Source organism: Aquarana catesbeiana, linkage group LG01 (genome assembly GCF_042186555.1).
Source record: "Aquarana catesbeiana isolate 2022-GZ linkage group LG01, ASM4218655v1, whole genome shotgun sequence".
Classification (NCBI taxonomy): Eukaryota; Metazoa; Chordata; class Amphibia; order Anura; family Ranidae; genus Aquarana; species Aquarana catesbeiana.
The window spans coordinates 549,045,041-549,064,577 of record NC_133324.1 but is presented as its reverse complement, the minus strand read 5'-3'; the positions used below and the strand labels follow the sequence as shown (position 1 = coordinate 549,064,577).

The following is a 19,537-nucleotide window of genomic DNA, read 5'->3' as shown; positions in this document are numbered from 1 at the left end:
GGATCCTCGTATTCGTGGTATCAAGGAGAAGGACCAATACTGGCTGGCAACCCTCCTTGATCCACGTTACAAGGGTAAGGTTGCGGACCTTATCTTGCCATCGCAGAGGGAGCAGAGGATGAAACATCTTCGGGAGGCCTTGCAGAAAGGTCTGTGCAACGCGTTCCCAGAGACTGGGAGGTTACAAACTCCTGTTTCTGGACAACGTGTTGCTGAGGCTTCGGTCAGTCAAAGAAGGAGCGGTGGAGAAGGTGGCCGTCTGACCGATGCGTTCAGACAATTTTTTGGTCCGCAGCCCCAAGGTATGATCGGTTCCAGCAACCATCGCCAGCGTCTGTTTTACATGGTGCAGGAATACCTAGGGGCAAGATCAGACTTGGACACCTTTCCCACCGAAAATCCTCTGGGTTACTGGGTCTTGAGGATGGATCACTGGCCAGAGCTTGCACAGTATGCAATTGAGCTACTGGCCTGTCCTGCATCCAGCGTTCTTTCGGAACGCACATTCAGTGCTGCTGGAGGCGTGGTAACCGATCACAGGGTGCGTCTGTCCACCGACTCGGTCGATCGGCTGACCTTCATAAAAATGAATGAGTCTTGGATCACCACCAGCTACCAAGCACCTGATGCTGATGTAACCGAATAATTTTTTTTGAAATCTCAGATCCCTTCAAAGACTGCCTATGCTGATGCTGAGTGACTATCCCTGAGTAATTATCCTCTTCCTCCTCAATCATCACGCTGATAGCTTGTAAGAACATTTTTGGTTCTGGGCGCCACCACCAGTGCCTAAGGCACAATTTTTCAGCCCCTGTTTAACAGGGGCGTGTAATTACAATTTTTGATGTAATACTTTGCAGCAGGGCTCGTTCCTGCATTCCAACTAGAGTGTCTGTGAGGGGTTGCAGTGTTGTGGCACCAGCACCAGTGCCTAGGGCCCAATTTTTCTGCCCCTGTCTAACAGGGGCGTGTAATTACAATTTTTGATGCAATACTTTGCAGCAGGGCTCGTTCCTGCGTTCCAACTAGAGTGTCTGTGAGGGGTTGCAGTGTTGTGGCACCAGCACCAGTGCCTAAGGCCCAATTTTTCTGCCCCTGTCTAACAGGGGCGTGTAATTACAATTTTTGATGCAATACTTTGCAGCAGGGCTCGTTCCTGCGTTCCAACTAGAGTGTCTGTGAGGGGTTGCAGTGTTGTGGCACCAGCACCAGTGCCTAAGGCCCAATTTTTCTGCCCCTGTCTAACAGGGGCGTGTAATTACAATTTTTGAAGCAATAATTTGCAGCAGGGCTCGTTCCTGCGTTCCAACTAGAGTGTCTGTGAGGGGTTGCAGTGTTGTGGCACCAGCACCAGTGCCTAAGGCCTAATTTTTCAGCTCCTGTTCAACAGGGGCATGTAATTACAATTCTTGATCTAATATTTCACAGCAGGGCCCTGTGAGGGCTTACAGTGTTGTGGCCACAGCAACACCTAAGGCCCAAATTTCTGCTGAGTATATAGGGCAGGACCCTACTTTCAAACATCTAACTTACAAACGACTCCTACTTGCAAACGGAAGGAGACAACAGGAAGTGAGATGAAATCTACCCCTAGGAAGGGAAATTCTCTCCTGTAAGAGTTAATATGGGAAAACAATTTCTCCTTTCCACTGATGCTTTCCAATCCTTGTTCCACAAAAAAACCCAAATTTTCAAAAAACATTTTTCATTGGGACAAAAAAGTGAGGTGAAATCTTCTGAAGAGGAGGAAAGACAGCAAAACAAATGTCACAGGGGTGATAACCCTTCCCTATGTTTTCCAAAAAGCTTAGAAAAGATTTTTTGGCTGGAGCTAAACACGTTAAAAATGTTCAAAATTACAAACAGATTCTACTTAACAACAAACCTACAGTCCCTGTCTTGTTTGCACCGCCTGTATACTGCTGTTCAGAGTATATAGGGCCTGGTGGCCCCACACCTTTCCTTATTTTAATTTGGGTGCGGGGTTCCCCTTAATATCCATACAAGACCCAAAGGGCCTGGTAATGGACTGGGGGGTACCCATGCCGTTTGTCTCACTGATTTTCATCCATATTGCCATGACCCGACATGACATTAAACCCGCAAGCAGTTTTAAATGAGATTTTTTCCTTTAAAAATGACATTTGGTGCAGGGACTGTTCTAAACATGGGAAACACGCGTCACTTTACAGGCATACTATAGACACCCCCCAGGTACGATATTTAAAGGAATATTTCACTTTTTTTTTTTTACTTTAAGCATCATTAAAATCACTGCTCCCGAAAAAACGGCCGTTTTTAAAAGTTTTTTTGGCATTGATACATGTCCCCTGGGGTAGGACCCGGGTCCCCAAACCCTTTTTAGGACAATACCATGCAAATTAGCCTTTAAAATGAGCACTTTTGATTTCGAACGTTCGAGTCCCATAGACGTCAATGGGGTTCTAACGTTCGTGCGAACTTTCGGTCCGTTCGCGGGTTCTGGTGCGAACCGAACCGGGGGGTGTTCGGCTCATCCCTACTCCTAAGATTTTATCCCAATTCATGCCTTCTAACAAGGTTCGTAGTTTAGGGAAGTTGGCTCTTTTGAAATTCAGTGTCTTTGTATTCCCCTATGTTTCCTATTTGTGTGATTTATACTGAAGCCAATTGACCTGTGATCGCTGTTTCCTAAATCGCCCCATATTTCCACATCCGTAATCAGGTCTGTATTGTTGGTAATCAGTAGGTCCAGTAACGCTTTATTTCTAGTTGGTGCGTCTACCATCTGAACCATGAAATTGTCCTGCAAGACATTTAGGAACTGAGTGTCAGTGAGATCCTTTTAACTAAAACTGGCCTTACAGGCATAGATTTCTTTTGTTCAGCCTGTGTTAGGCTGCAGTCACTATTTGGCTGATAGCTTCCCACCTGGCTCTTTTCGACCTTTAGACTGAAGTTTGGAAAACCGGGTGGTGCTGGCAGGGCCATTCAGCAAGTAATGGAAAAAATGTGCTCTGTGTATGGAGAGTGTGAAGTCATCACTGCCCGTACACTGTGACACCTGGTATATTGTTGAGGTTGGGATAGAGAAAAGAGAGGAGGGGTAATGATATGAAGGTCAATAGAACTGGTTGTTGTTGGCAAAGAATGGTCACACCAAAGCACCAGAATTAATTTCATCTGTGTTAACTTCTGTTCACTGCACTTTCTAGAAAGTCTATGCATATCTGTCTTCATTACTGTTCCTTGAATAATTATTCCTCTGCATTCACCCCAGTTGACACATGATTAGCTACCCTTTTCTTTCTTCTGCACCCTTCTGCAACAATCATTTCCAGTTCTGTTTTTGGCTCACATTCCTGACAATCCTCCTATCTACCTCTTTTTTTCACACTGCCTTTTTTGCCTCTCCAGATGTTCGATTGTCAGCTGTTTTTTCTCTCTCCCCTTCCAATGTGCCTACTTTTCACATGTTTAACACACAAGTTGCATTCCTTCCTTATATGTTTCTCTTCCATCCAACACATGTTCAGCCACAATTCTGCTTCCTTTTTTTTCCTCATAGTCCATGATTGGCCCCTGCTCTGCTCCTATACCCCCCTTTATTATTAATGATCAGCTTACACTCAGTCCTTTCCCAAATTTTAGGACAATAACTTGCATCTTAAAGTATTAATGTTCACAGATCTTTCCTATTTTGCTTTAATACTAGCCACATTGGAAAGTTTTGGGTGGGGGCTGTTTACAAAATATATACAAATAATAATGTATTTTTGAGTGATATTTTTGTAGAGGGCCCATAGTTTCATTAACACAGAGGACATTAGAAGTTTTACTTTATCACTGGCACCTATAGACCCGTCTTAAATTTTTTTAGTCTTCCTATTATAAGAAGTGTCAGGAATAAATACACTGAATGTATTGTAAAACAAAACTTTATCACTTAGATTTGAAACTAAAATGAATCTTAATATTTTGTCTTATAGGTATTTGTGATTTTAATTGTATGCTCCATGTCACTAGCCATTGCATCAGGATTTTGGATTACATGGTTTCAAGAAAAGCACAGTTATATACCACCTCTACCTTCCAATGTAACCCCAGCTTACAGTGCATTCCTAAACTTCTGGAGTTATACTATACTGATGAGCACCATCGTGCCATTGTCAATGTATATCACGTAAGGAAACATGATTGTTACTAAAGAAAGAAATATACACATGAAATTGTTTACAGTGGTCTGTTTTGATTGCTGTAATGTGCACAACAAAAAAAGCTTCTATGTATTCTATGCAGTCAGTCAGATGATTGAAAAAATTACGGTATAAGGAAATATTTTAACATAATCTCTTTATCCACTAAGTAAACCAAGCCTAACATAATATATCTGGACACCACATATGCAGGCTCCTTTAAGAAAACTTTTTTAAAAATAAAAAAAAAAAATAGCAAAAATAAGAGTCATTATTAGGGTTCCACAGTCCTAGTCATGAAGCTAACAATAACATTCATATACATCAACGCAATAGTGCATTCTTTATCTTTCTTGTTTGCCACCTACACCCTTTCTAAGACTAGGTTAAATTACTGTATAACACACACCTTCAATTTAAGAGGGAAGTTTCAGGAAAAAACTTTTTTTTAAATAAACCACTTTGAAGCAAAATAATGGCCAATGCCCATCAATGCAGCCTGATTAGTGCCCATCTGCAGCCTCAATGCAGCCTGATTGGTGCCCATCTGCAGCCTCAATACAGCCTGATTAGTGCCCATCTGCAGCCTCAATGCAGCCTGATCTGTGCCCATCTGCAGCTTCAATGCAGCCTGATCTATGCCCATCTGTAGCTTCAATGCAGCCAGATCTGTGCCCATCTGCAGCTTCAATGCAGCCTGATCTGTGCCCATCTGCAGCTTTAATGCAGCCTGATCTGTGCCCATCTGCAGCCAGATCTATGCCCATCTGCAGCCTGATCTATGCCCATCTGCAGCCTGAACTGCGCCCATCTGCAGCCTCACCATCTCTCATCAATGCAGTGCAGGAAATCACAGAGCCATCATCTCCTGTTTAGTCGGCAATCACATACACAATCCCTCCTCCAACATCGGCATTGGACCAGCTCCTTTGATAGACAGAACACTGGTCCAATGCCGGTGGCGGAGGAGGGACTGTGTGTGTGACGTGAGAGCCGAGTGAGAGCCAAGTAAATAGCAGATGACGACTTGGTGAATTCTGGCGGTGCTCGTCCCTCTCCTTCCCTTCCGAGGTACACTATCAACGTATAACACGCACCCGTGATTTGCCCCCTATTTTCAGGGGGGAAAAGTGCGTGTTATACGCCGATAAATACAGTAAACTTCATGGGGCAAGTAGTTGTCTTGGAAAGATAGATTGGTGGAGAAAGGGGCTTAAAAGGTTGGGGTTGGGGGTAACTAAGGAGGGATATACTTGTGTAACAAACAAATGGCCCCTGCCCCCACCTATAACTGGCCTTTACATCAAGCAACACATGGAAGGGCAACGCATAAAAGAATTCCCAGCTCAACTCTCCAACCAGTCTGCTTACCAACCGAATTAAGCTGTCGAACAGTATGCGTTAAAAATGGGGGTTTAGTTAGAATGCATTTGCAAACGCATGCGTAAGCTGCAAGGCCCCTTCACGGCACTCTGTGTATTATTGCTTGCAGTCCTAACACTACTTCATTTATGAGTGTCTCCACAGTGGGAGCACATACCTTCTAATGGATAGATAAGGGGCAGGTGGGCCTGGAAGTAGCTTAATCCTCCTTAAAGGCACAGGGGCACATTGGACACCCAGCACATAGCACAATGGCAGCAAAGGTGACCAGTGTGTCCCCTCACCAAATTGACACCAGTATCAAACTGATGGCACCTGCCCCCACCTATAACTAGCCTATACAGCAAGGAGCACATGGAAGGGCAACGCATGAAAGACAAAATCAGAGACAATTCCCAGCTCAACTCACCAACCAGTCTGCTTAGCAACTGATTTACCTGTCCAACAGTATGCGAAAAAACGGTCTAGTTAGCACACATTTGAAACCGCATGTGTAAGCCCCTTCACGGCACCCTGTATTACTTGCAGTGCTAACCCTTGTAAATTTATGAGAGCCTCCACAGAGGGAACACATGCATTCTAATGTATAGATAAGGGGCAGATGGGCCTGGAGGTAGCCCAATCCTCCTTAAAGGCACATTGGACACCCAGCACATACAGTATCTCACAAAAGCGAGTACACCCCTCACATTTTTGTAAATATTTTATTATATCTTTTTATGTGACAACACTGAAGAAATCACACTTTGCTACAATGTAAAGTAGTAAGTGTACAGCTTGTATAACAGCGTAAATTTGCCGTCCCCTCAAAATAACTCAACACACAGTCGTTAATGTCTAAACCGCTGGCAACAAAAGTGAGTACACCCCTACCCTAAGTGAAAATGTCCAAATTGGGCCCAATTAGCCATTTCCCCCCCCCAATGTCATGTGACTCGTTAGTGTTAGGTAAGGTCTCAGGTGTGAATGGGGAGCAGGTGTGTTAAATTTGGTGCTATCACAACTGGTCATCAAAGATCTTTGGGATCCGCTGCTTCAGGGAAACCACCCATCTCTCATTATCTCCTAATGGAATTGTAACGGTGTTACAGGGATTTATGGCGATGTCTGGCATACCAAAGTGAGCAATCCAGTCTCTCCCAAAGAGAGGGGAACCCCCATTTTCTAGGGTATATAATGGCAGTTTCTTTATCTGATCCTTGTACAATACCTGTACTTTCGTGTAACCCAGTGAGTGGAGTATTTGCTTTGAGTATGTATGCAGTTTGATTGGTGTTAGGCCGACAGGTGTTCGGGTCTGTAGTAGTCTCCATTGTTTCTGGGTGACAACTGAAACTGCTGCTCCTGTGTCTACATCCTTCTTGAGTTTCTTTCCCTCAACGGTTACCTCTACAGTCATTGCGGAGGGTGCTGAACGTATATGATGTATGTCTAATCTGTGGAGCACTTCCTCATCCTCTGACTCAGATGATGATGTATATCTTCCCACCATATATGTCTTTGTCTTGGGGTTCAGAGGCACACTCATTTAAGATGGCCTGTCTTACCGCAATTATGACAGGTCTGATCCTTAAACTGGCAGACTTTGTCGTTATGGTCTGTATTCCCACAATGGTAGCAAGCTGACACCTGGCTTGGTGGGGGTCTGTATTTCCAGTTTGCGGCAGTTGGCTTGACTGCTGTTCTGAAAAATTCCTGTTTCACATCTTCCCTTCTTGCCTGGGGGTTCCATTGCTCTGTATCTTTCACAGCCATCTCCATCACTGAAGCTATCTCAATTGCCTTTGTAAGGGTAAGGTCTTTCTCTGTTAACAGTCTCTTTTGGCTAGACTCACTGTTCAGTCCCATTACAAACTTATCTCTCAGTGCAGTAGGTAATTACTCCCCAAAAGAACAGCTAGAGGCTAGTTTGCGAAGGGCGAACCGGAATCTTTCTGCAATCTCTAGTGGTTTAGGCTGGAAGTGATCCTCTAAGAGTGTCAGGAGTTCTGCCAATGTCCTAGTTGCTGGTTTTACAGGGGAATGGAGATCCCTAAGAGTGTCATATGTCTTAGCACCAACCACTGTCAGAAATACTGCTACTTTCATGTTGTCTGGGATGGCATTTGCACTGAAATACTGTTCCAGTCTCTCAACCCAGGAACTCCAGGATGTCTGTTCTCCATCAAATTCACTTAATGTCCTGATCAATGACATTTTTCTGCTGGGCTCTGTGAGTGCTTTTATCCAGGTGACAATCCACACCGCCTTTGTCTCTCTCTCTCTCTCAGACTGATAGACACTTTGTAAATCCAATCCTTGTCGCCACTGTTATATTCTCTGAGCTGTGAGAGACACAAGACTCTGGTCTGGAACAACTGATGTTTATTTCAGTACTTACTGTACACTCCAACATGCATCTCAGGACAGGGTATCTTATTATGCTTCCTTACATGTGCTCTAAGATGGCTACTATTCCCCTTGACCCTTGTCATCACTCCTGGGTGGAGCCAGCCTTAAATTGACAGTACGTGTAGAACCTTCAGGTATAACAGAAGGGGTGGAAGGTCAGCCTGTCAGTACTCAGACCATACACCGCACACTGCATCAAATTGGTCTGCATGGCTGTCTTCCCAGAAGGAAGCTTCTTCTAAACATGATGAACAAGAAAGCCTGCAAACAGTTTTCTGAAGACCAGCAGACTAAGGACATGGATTACTGGAACCATGTCCTGTGATCTGATGAGACCAAGATAAACTTATTTGGTTCAGTTGGTGTCAAGCGTGTGTGGCAGCAACCAGGTGAGGAGTACAAAGACAATTGTGTCTTGCCTACAGTCAAGCATGGTGGTGGGAGTGTCATGGTCTGGGGCTGCATGAGTACTGCCAGCACTGGGGAGCTACAGTTCATTGAAGGAACCATGAATGCCAACATGTACTATGACATACTGAAGCAGAGCATGATCCCCTGGGCCACAGGAGAGTATTCCAACATGATAAGGACCCCAAACACATCTCCAAGATGATCACTGCCTTGCTGAAGAAGCTGAGGGTAAAGGTGATGGACTGGCCAAGCATGTCTCCAGATCTAAACCCTATTGAGCATCTGTGGGGCATCCTCAAACAGAAGGTGGAGGAGCGCAAGATCTCTAAAATCCACCAGCTCCATGATTTGTCAGATGAAAAGATATAACAAAATATTTACAAAAATGTGAGGGGTGTACTCACTTTTGTGAGATACTGTAGCATAATGGCAGAAAAGGTGCTCAGTGTGTCCCCTCACCAAATTTATACCAGTAACAAACAAATAGCCCCTGTGCCCACCTATAACTGGCCTTTACAGCAAGGAGGAAGGGCAACACATGAAAGACAAAACCAGAGACAATTCCCAGCTCAACTCACCAACCAGTCTGCTTACCAACCAAATTAACCTATCCAACAGTATGCGTTAAAAACAGGGGTTTATTTAGCACACATTTGCAAACGCATGCGTAAGCTGCAAGGCCCTGTATTACTTGCAGTCCTAACCCTTGTAAATTTATGAGAGTCTCCACAGTGGAAGCACATGCATTCTAAAGGTGGTCCTGGAGGTAGCCCAATCCTACTTAAAAAATACTTGTGTATATATAGGATAGAGGGAACATAAGCTGTAGAAAAACAGGAAGAGAGAAGGAGAAAGAGGAATTGAAAAAGGGAATAAGGAATTGGAAAAGAATAGTTGGCTTATTAGATGGGGTAGAGCAGTGTGGGGGACAGAGAAAATCACAGCATAACATTCTAGAAAAATGTTCATCCCAATCTTTGAGATCGTTTCAAACATGAAGATGGGGAGAGAACCCAAACTCTGGTCTGGAGAGGCTTTTGTCATATGCTGGGCGGTAGAGTCAGGCAAGCCTAAATAGGTTATCAGCTGCATCAAGATTTATAGATATTTTCATTTGTGTTTACTAAACCATACCTATTTCTCTCATGCGATTATGTTGTTGACCCTAGACCTTCACTCCAATATAGTTGGGCTTTTTTCTTGTTTCCATAAAAAAAGTGTGATACATTTTATTGCATTGAGGAAATATGGAGTTCCATGTAATAGTAGGGATAAAGGTTACAGAAATTTCTATCAAAAATGCAGATTTTATTGTGTCCGAAAATATAAAAATTGACCCGGTTGGCAGGTGGTTAAAGTAAAATCATTTCTGATGACTATGATGATTATTATGATTAGTTAACCGGCATATTTTTTAGTCATGCCATATTGATGAATACTAGATATGTTTGGTAACCACAAAATGATTATCCAAGAAAGTACATGGCATAACAATTCAGACAGTCCACAATAAGCATGATTACAATTACTCAGGACTGCAGTATATGATATGTAAAAAAAAACTTTACAGTAATACCTTGGATTACGAGCATAATTTGTTCCAGAAGCATGCTTGTAAACCCAAGCACTCCTATAGCAAAGCGAGTTTCCTCATAAGAAATAAAGGAAACTCAGATTATTTGTTGCACAACCACTGCTGGTGTATGCAGTACTACTGTATATGTGGCCAGAGGTGTGGGGGCGCTGGTGACGCTTGGAAAGGCTCAGAGACACTCACAGACACTCGGGAACTGTGGACACTTTTGGGTGCTCCGATGAACGTTATGCCTGCCACATCCAGCTGGGAGTGTCTCTGAGCGCCTCCGAGCATCTCCGAGTTCTCCAGCGCCCCCGGACCTCTGGCCACATACAGTAACACATACACCAGCGGCTTGAGTTCTGCTCGTCTTGCGAGACATAGCTTGCAAACCAAGTCAGGATTTAAAAAAAAATACAGCTCAACTTGTGAAACGCTCGTATATCATGTTACTCGCAAACCGAGGTATCACTGTATTTCAAATAAGATTAATTTAATAAGGCAAACAAAAATCAGTCACAAATGGCACTGAGATAGTGTCTATTTGTCCCAGCACCTTCCTAAAATTTCACCTGGACTCTGTTGTGTTATAATGATTTGTTTTTTTTAAATACAGCCAGATCCAAAATAAAAATAATAAATGTGCTATTTTGCATTAAAATCACATTGAAAAGCAATCAACATTTCAGGAATATGCAGGACCCCTACAGCAAGGCATAAGTGACACACATGCTTTAGTTACACAATCCTTGATGCGTGTCTCCAAAATATTGAACGTTTCTGTGTGATTTTAATTCAATAAAAAGTTTATTTCTTTGGACACTGTTTGGGTGTGTTGACAACATATTTATGTAACGTATTTGGCATGTGTCTTAAGAATCCTTAATCAGAGGAGAGGTGGGTAAAAAAAACAAAGAATGTCTGATGTCTGTAAGAAAACAAAAAGAGAGAAGTCAAAAAGCACCAAAGAAATTAGAAAGAAACATGTTATTTACCCTTCTTGTTTTGCCTTCCTCTACACCAACACGTAAAGTGATATTAAAGGTTCACGTTTTAGTTTTCTAAAATAACAAACATGTCATACTTGCATACAATCCTCCTTTTTTCCTGTCCCCCACTGGTGCTTCTGGCTCTTTCCCCCTTTCGAGTACCCCCCCCCCCCCCCGGCAAGCTGCTTATTGAGGGGGGGGGACACACATTGTGTGGCCTGACCCTGCCTCCCAGTCCCTTGTCACTGTATTTGATTGACAGCAGCGGGAACCAATAGCTCTTGTTGCTCTCACACGGGTCAGTAAGGAGGGAGAGAGAGAGCAGTGCTACTACTCTCATGCACAGCACTGGGGCACAAGATCGGGCTCAGGTTAGTATTTAGGGTGGGCTGGGGGGGACAGCTTAAGCTTAAAAAGTGTTTTATCTGCAATGCAAAGTGTAAAAAGTTAAACTTGATTAGCATCTGTCCATTTTTAAACCTTATGAATCTTGTAACATATATCAGCGTTGTGCACTACATATATTGAAAGCCCCTTTCTGTAAAATCATAGCCAATGGTACAGTTGAAACAGTCACAGTTACAAGTGATGTGTTGGTACAAAGTGCATTCAAACTTTTGTAATTAGCAGTTTAGGTGCACTTTACATACAGTGTTGTAGTGACTGTTTTCTTAGGACACTTTCAAAATTGCAAGTGTTATTGACCTGTGGATTTTATTGCAGAAATCTGAATGTAAACAAAGGGCATGCATGCCTTGGACTCACTGGGCAGAAACTAAAGCAGGATTTGCAGATAAGCATTTGAAATGGGAGACTATGAGGTTGATTTACTAAAGGCAAATGGGGTTGATTTACTAAAACTGGAGCACTCAGAATCTGGTACAGCTGTGCATGGTAGCCAATCAGCTTCTAACTTCAGCTTGTTCAAATAAACAATGAGGCTGGGTTCACACTGGTACGACAAACGCTCCGACTTTGGGAGCTCATGTCGCATGACGTGTGGAAATCAATGTTCCCCTATGAGAGCCATCTTAACTGGTCCGACACAAGTCACTCCGACTTTGAAAATTCTCCCTGCACTACTTTGGTCCGACTTTGATCTTACTTAAAGCGGGGGTCCACCCACACCGCCAAAAAAAAAAAATATTAAAAGCCAGCAGCTACAAATACTGCAGCTGCTGACTTTTAATACATGGCCACTTACCTGTCACAGGGTCCAGCGATGTCGGCAGGCGACGCAGAGAACCCGCTTGGTTCTCGGCAGCTGCCACCGCCATCCTAGGTGAGGGAATCAGGAAGTGAAGCAGTGCGGCTTCACTTCCCGTTCCCTACTGCGCATGCGCAAGTCGCGCTGCGCGTCCCAAGTGGTCCCCGCTCTCTCCTGGGAGCTGTGTGTTTCCCAGGAGACAGCGCGGTGGGGACGGGAAGAGGCGTAGACTCCCATGGGAGTCTATGCCGGAAGTAGGTGCAAAACACGTGTCTTAGACAGGTATCTGCACCCCCCTCCCCCCTGAAAGGTGCCAAATGTGACACCGGAGGGGGGGAGGGTTCCGAAAAGCGGAAGTTCCATTTTTGTGTGGAACTCCGCTTTAAGCCCATTGAATATTACTAAAGTCAAATTAATTTCGGATCGCTGTCTTAACTGATCCGACTTTGGCATGCTGTCAGGAACCATGAATAAGACCGAGACAGAAGTACAGTTCATCACACTTGTTTAATAATTGTTGTAGACCAAAGGTTTCAATAAGGAGACATGAAACACATTAGAGATGTGCATATTAGGAGGAAGGTCCAACGTGTAAGTCACTGGGTTAATCCTGCGAACTATACGAAAGGACCAATAAAATGAGGTGCGAACTTCAAAGAAGGAACACGAAGTCGGAGGTTGCGAGACGACAGCCAGACTCTGTCCCCAACCTGGTAGGCAGGCGTCTGCGGCCAGCATGGAGTCTGTACCTATCGTTAGCATGTCGCAAAGCCTCCTGGACTTGAGCCCAAGTAGAACGAAGACTACGGAAATGCTCCTCTAACGCAGGAATACTCTGCGGAACAAACGAGGCAGGCAACAGGGTTGGAAACCATAGTTCGCCATAAATGGGGACAAACGGAAAGCTGAATTCAAGGCACTATTGTGAGCAAACTCCGCCCACGGTAAGAGGTCTGACCAGTTGTTATGATGGTCAGAAATATAGCAACGTAGGAATTGCTCCAAGGACTGCTTGGCTCGTTCTGCGGCCCCAATAGACTGCGGGTGATACGCAGAGGAGAAAGCAAGCTGAATACCCAACTGTGGACAAAAGGCTCGCCAGAACCGGGACACAAACTGACTACCCCTGTCTGAGACAATCACCTTGGGTAGCCCATGTAAGCGGAAGATCTTCCGAGCAAAAATAGAAACCAGTTCCTTAGAAGTAGGCAACTTCTTGAGTGGAATACAATGCAACATTTTTGAGAACCGGTCAACCACCATAAGGATAACTGTGTTGCCCTGGGAGTTGGGTAACTTCACAATGAAATCCATAGACAGGTGGGTGCAGGGCCTCTCTCCATTGGGTATGGGTTGTAGGAGGCCCACTGGAAGGTGTCATGGAGTCTTACTCTGAGCACACACGGAACAGGCAGCTATGAAATCGGTTACATCAGCACGTAGACTAGGCCACCAGAATTGTTGGGAAATGACCCAAAAGAGTTGATTCTTCAAAGGGTGGCCAGAAGCCTTGGGAGAATGGTAAGTCTGGAGCACGGCAGTACGGAGATTCTCAGGAACAAAGCAGCGGTCACAAGGTTTCTCAGGAGGAGCATGGACCTGAGCAGCAAGAATTTTGTCACCCAAAAGAGAAGTAAGACTTGTGTGAACCGTAGCCAGAATACGATCAGGAGGAATCACAGGAACCGGAACCGACTCCAATTTGGAAGTGGAGGAAAATTGTTGTGACAAGGCGTCAGCCCTTACATTCTTAGTACTGGGTAAGAATGAGACAATGTAATTAAAACTCGACAAGAAAAGAGCCCATCGCATCCTTCTGGGAGAGAGGCGCTTAGCCTCAGACAAGAATGTGAGATTCTTATGGTCAGTAAGAATGAGAACAGGCACAGTGGTACCTTCAAGGAGATGTCTCCTTTCTTTCAGGGCTAAAATGGTTGCCAACATGTCACCAATCTCATAATTGCACTCTGCCGGTGAAAATTTCTTGGAAAAGTAGCCACATGGATGCATAGCGCACTCAGAGTTAGGACGTTGAAACAGAAGGGCGCCAACTATAGTCCCGGAAGCATCAACTTCTAGGATAAAAGGCAACGTAAGATCAGGGTGTACCAACACAGGAGCAGAAACAAAGGCAACCTTGAGACTCTCAAAGGCCTTAATGGACTTCGGAGACCAACTCTGTGGGTTGCCGTCTTTCCTGGTCATATCAGTCAGGGGCTTGGCCAGAGACGAGAAGTTACGAATAAACTTCCGATAATAGTTGGCAAAGCCAAGAAAACGCTGCAGAGGACGTAAACCCACGGGTCGAGGCCACTGTAGGACCACTGAAAGTTTCTCTGGGTCCATCAAAAAACCAGCAGTGGAAATAACATAGCCCAGGAATTTCACCTGTTCACAATGGAATTTGCACTTTTCCAATTTACAATAGAGATTGTTCTCTCGTAGTCTCTGAAACACACAACAGACATCTGTGTGGTGGCTCTCCAGGGACTTGGAAAATATGAGGATATCGTCAAGGTAAAAACCACCACACATAACTGCAACAAATCTCGGAGGACATCGTTAATGAACTCCTGGAAAGCTGCCAGAGCGTTACAAAGGCCAAAAGGCATTACGAGATACTCATAATGACCTGATCTGGTATTAAAGGCAGTTTTCCACTCGTTGCCCTCCTTAATCCGGACGAGATTGTTTGCCCCTCTCAAATCAAACTTAGTGAAAACCGTTGCTCCCTTGAGGCGGTCAAATAACTCCGTAATCAACGGAATGGGATAGGCATTCTTAATCGTGAAACGATTGAGACCCCTGTAATCGATACAAGGTCTCAGTTCACCATTCTTCTTCACAAAAAAGAAACCAGCACCAGCAGGAGATGAGGATTTGCGGATGAAACCATGAGAAAGTGCGTCTGCAACATACTCCTTTATGGCCTTATCCTCCAAGACCGACGAGGGGGTATGGCACCAGGTTGAAGGTCAATTGCGCAATCATACGACCGGTGTGGAGGCAAAGTACCGGCTTGAACTTTGTCAAAGACATCGCTAAAATCGCGGTACTCCTCCGGAAGGGAGGAGAGTGAAGAGGTGCACAGGGCCTTGGCTACCTTCTGGAAGCATCTCTCACTGCACTGTGGCGACCAGGACAGAACCTCAGCACGGAGCCAATCAAAAGAAGGGTTGTGGCTCTGTAACCAAGGATAACCAATAACCAGTGGAAACTTAGGTGAGGAAATAACTTGGAATTGGATTATCTGATGGTGAAGGGCCCCTACGGCCATGGACAACGGAACAGTCTCATGAGTCACATGGGCAGGCTGTAGAGGTCTCCCGTCAAGAGCCTCAATGGTAAGTGGAGTGTCACACAACTGCAGCGGAATCGAGTGCTTTGATACAGAGGCAGCATCAATGAACAGGCCTGCAGCCCCAGAGTCGATTAGAGCTTGTATCTCGACGGATGACTCAGCCCAAGACAGGGCAACCGAAACCAGGGATTTATCTTTCTGGGAAACTGGAGACAAAACAACGCCACCTAAGGTCTGTCCGTGACAGGACCTCAAGGTTCGGGCGTTCCCTGGACAAGTAGGACAAGACTTCAAAAAGTGACCAGCCTGGCCACAATAAAGGCACAATCTCTCCCTCCTCCTAAGTGCTCTCTCATCCGCAGAGAGACGCGTGAAGTCCAAGTGCATGGGTTCATCTTCATAGACCGACTCAGTACCAGGAGGCATGGAAGGTGAGGGAGGCAAGGGTGGGACTACAAAGCTCGGAGATAAATGCACAGGAGGCTTGCGCCAGCGCTCCTTAAAAGAGAGTCTTTCTCTGAGTCTGGAGTCAATGAGGATGGCAAACATGATCAACCTCTCCAGCTCAGTGGGTATATCTCGGGGTGCTATGTCATCCTTGATGTTATCCGAGAGACCATGAGAGAAGGCAGCCATGAGGGCCTCATTGTTCCAAGCAACCTCTGCTGCCAGGGTACGAAATTCAATGGCGTAATCGGCAACAGTTCTCGTACTCTGTTTTGATGGACATGAGGCTCTTGGCAGCAGAAGCAGGGCATGCAGGAACGTCAAATACCCTTTTGAAGGAAGCCACAAATTCTGGGTAACTCAGGACCACAGGTTTTTGCGTCTCCCATAGAGGGTTTGCCCAGGCCAAAGCTCTCTCAGAAAGCAAAGATATCACGAAACCTACTTTGCTTCTGTCCTTGGGAAACGCCTGGGGCAGCATCTAAAAGTATATCTCAACCTGGTTGAGAAACCCTCTGCATTGAACTGGATTGCTCCCAAATCGCTGGGGAAGCGGAGTGGAACCAGACATGCCTCTTATAGAGGTAATACTCGAGGCGGGTGCCTGCACATAGACTGTAGCAGCAGTAGGGACTGCCTGCAACACAGGTTGTACCGGAGCAGCCATATGCCAAGGCAAACTGATCCATGCGGTGATCCTGGTCATCCAATCTGGAAAAAATATTACCAACAAGTGGACTGACTGCATCTTCTGAATTCATGGCCTTCGCCTACTGTCAGAAACCATGAATCAGACCGAGCCAGAAGTACAGTTAATCACACTTGTTTAATAATAAAAAAAAGGTAAAGAGAGTAAGCGTAGTCAATACATAGCCAGAGTTCAGTAACCAGATCTGGTAGTCAGCCAATTCCAATGTCAGAGATCCAGAGGTCAACATAGTATCAGGATCAGGAGCCAGAAGGGCCATCAGCCGAGCAAGTCTTCAACAGGAACGCAGGAGAAAGTCTCAGAGATGTGACCAAAGGCGAAGGCAGAAATGAAGTGAACTGGATGGCTTTAAGTAGGCAGGACTGACGAGCAGATCATCAACAGCTGAGTCACTGTGGAGAGAAAGGAGCTGGCAATTAGCCGACAGCTGAGCACCCCACCCCAAAGCACCTTGTCCCCATGTCGATGAGGATAAGGGCCTCTTCCTAACAACCCTGGCCATTGGTTATCGGGGTCTGCGGGCGTGGGGCTTATCAAGGGGGCCCCCAGATCCCGGATACTACTTTGATCCGACTTTGTGATAGTATGACTTGTCCTTTGACCAATCAAAACAATCCCAGTGTGACATAAATTCCTTTTACTGCTGCTGTAATCACCATGTCGGATGCCACAAGTCGATGGTTAGGACGAGGATCCTACTTTGATCCAACTTCAGTGATATTCAATGGGCTGAAGTAGGACCAAAGTCGGACCAAAGTAGTACAGGAACCTTTTTCAAAGTCTGTCCGACTTGTGTCGGATCAGTTAAGACCACTCTCATAGGGAACCATTCATTTGCACATGTCATGCGAAATGAGCTCCCAATGTCGGAGCGTTTGTCGTACAAGTACAAACTGATTGGTTACTTTGCACAGCTGCACCAGATTCTGTGTGCACCAGTTTTAGTAAATATCCCCCAAATATGCTGTTCTGTTTTCACCCATTAAAGGGAAAGTACTGTTACACTTAAAGGAGAAGTTTGGGGTTTATAAAAAATATCCATACATAATTGCCTCTATGCTGCAGCATGTTGGCTATAAGCCTGAGAACTATATAATAGAACATTGTTTTTCCTCTGGTGGGACTTTATAAGGCAAGAGTCTTCAAAAAGTATATCAAAAACATATATAGTTTATTTTATATAAAAAAATAAGATCATAACAAAAAAACATATGAATACTAGAATAGGAAGGGAGGATGCTACAAAAAAATGAGGACAATAGCGATGTGCTTCAGGGGCTGGTGATGAGATGAGTGGTTATCTATACATTTACAGAAAAAGCAAAACATCTTAGAACAAGTTCATGGTATAGTAACAGCATATAATCATGAAACATAAAGGTCAGAATTGTTTAAATATGATTAAGTGATATGCTCACCATTTAACTCCTGAGCCCACAGTTAGAGAGCATCCAACTTTAAAAACAGAAATGAGCGTAGTGAGCCACTGACGGGGAAGGGACCCGTGAGCCAGCGCTAACACCAAGGGACACGGCACGGACAAGCAACCCACAGCAGGACACAAGGGGCGTCCTACCATCTGCAAATTGACACCACTGATGACAGCTGTTGTAGATGGTGTATGTATTACCTAGGGCACAGAGAGGGACAGTCTAATAGATTCCATTCCAAAAATATAAAAAATATAAAAATGGGGGTAGAATCCAAATTCAAAAGAAAAAAAAATATATATCACACATAGTATTAGGGCCTCCAACCAATATAGATGATATCTATATAGTAGGGATAGTAATCTGTGATATGCTTACCTATAGATACATACAAGGTGGAAAATGTTCCTAGCGTGAGTAGGGAAAAATCACATATAGGTCCAGCGATAGTGGGGAGTTATACTGTAACACTCCGTGTAACCAAGTATCACAGCAGGGGGGGGGGATCAGCACAATGGTTGGACACATCAGCATGCAATCACTGAAAAGACAAAACGGAGAGGGTTGTGTAATTAACTAAAATCACATGGGGAAAAGCATGCAAAAAACACTGCTACAAAGAGTGTCCCAACAGATGCAATCCACACTACACTGTGTAAGTGGATGTGCATATGCTGGCATAATTCGCCTGCATATGTGAAAATAAGATGCAAATGCGATAATAGAAATGGGATGATTACCTTAGGGAGGAGTGCGGCTGAATGACCTGTCCGACGCCTGTGTAGGCATGAGACTGGCCGTCCAAAGCAAGTAGCTTATCTAGTGCCGCTCATTACTAACAGTGTCAGCAACAGCTGGTGTGCGAGTGAGCGTCATAGGCAGTGGGAGGGGTCGCCCTCCGAATCCCCAGCGCGCAGGCCCGCCCCCTGGATCCCACACATGAATCAGAGTACAGAGGGAGGAAACATCCAATTCTGACAACAGCTGACCCGTGCTGGGAGGGAACCGGCGTCCGCGTCGGGAAACCCGCGGTGCGTGGTCGCCCCGGTAACGAAACAAATCATTGTCACGTTCCAGAGCGATCATGGGAATGGGAGGCCAAAAGTGCCATGAAAAGATGGCACATTGGCCCCCGTGCGCCGAGTGGACTGCTGGGGCGCATACCGACTGTTCCTCGGTCCAGGGGCCGGATCCACAGCAGTGCACAACATCTGTGCCCAGGAGTCTAAAAGAAAGGAAAAAGTATATATGAATAGGAATTCACGAGGGCAGATGGTGAATGAAGGAAGACATAGGAAAAAATAGGGGGAGCAGCAAATAGACATAAAGGTGGCAATAAATATATGTATATAGGGATTGTATATGCAATACCTGTTAGGCTGCGAGACAAAAGGGCAAAAAGGCAAAAGGGACAACAAAACTGCCAGAATCGCAGATCAAAACAGGTATATCACAGGCCCATATTACAGTCATAACATGTACTGTACATATAGTTTAATTAGAAGACCAAATATGGAT

The 19,537-nt window shown here is 44.9% G+C and overlaps 1 protein-coding gene across 2 annotated transcripts in view; it reads left to right on the top strand.

Moving 5' to 3' along the window:
* Window positions 1-19,537, top strand: part of LOC141105588 (phospholipid-transporting ATPase IK-like) — a 381,958-nt gene that overhangs the window by 170,009 nt on the left and 192,412 nt on the right. For both annotated transcript variants that reach the window (XM_073595530.1, XM_073595522.1), the window contains exon 12: window positions 3,969-4,162. In XM_073595530.1, the coding sequence (XP_073451631.1) occupies window positions 3,969-4,162 (194 nt within the window). The remainder of the gene's footprint in view (window positions 1-3,968; window positions 4,163-19,537) is intronic.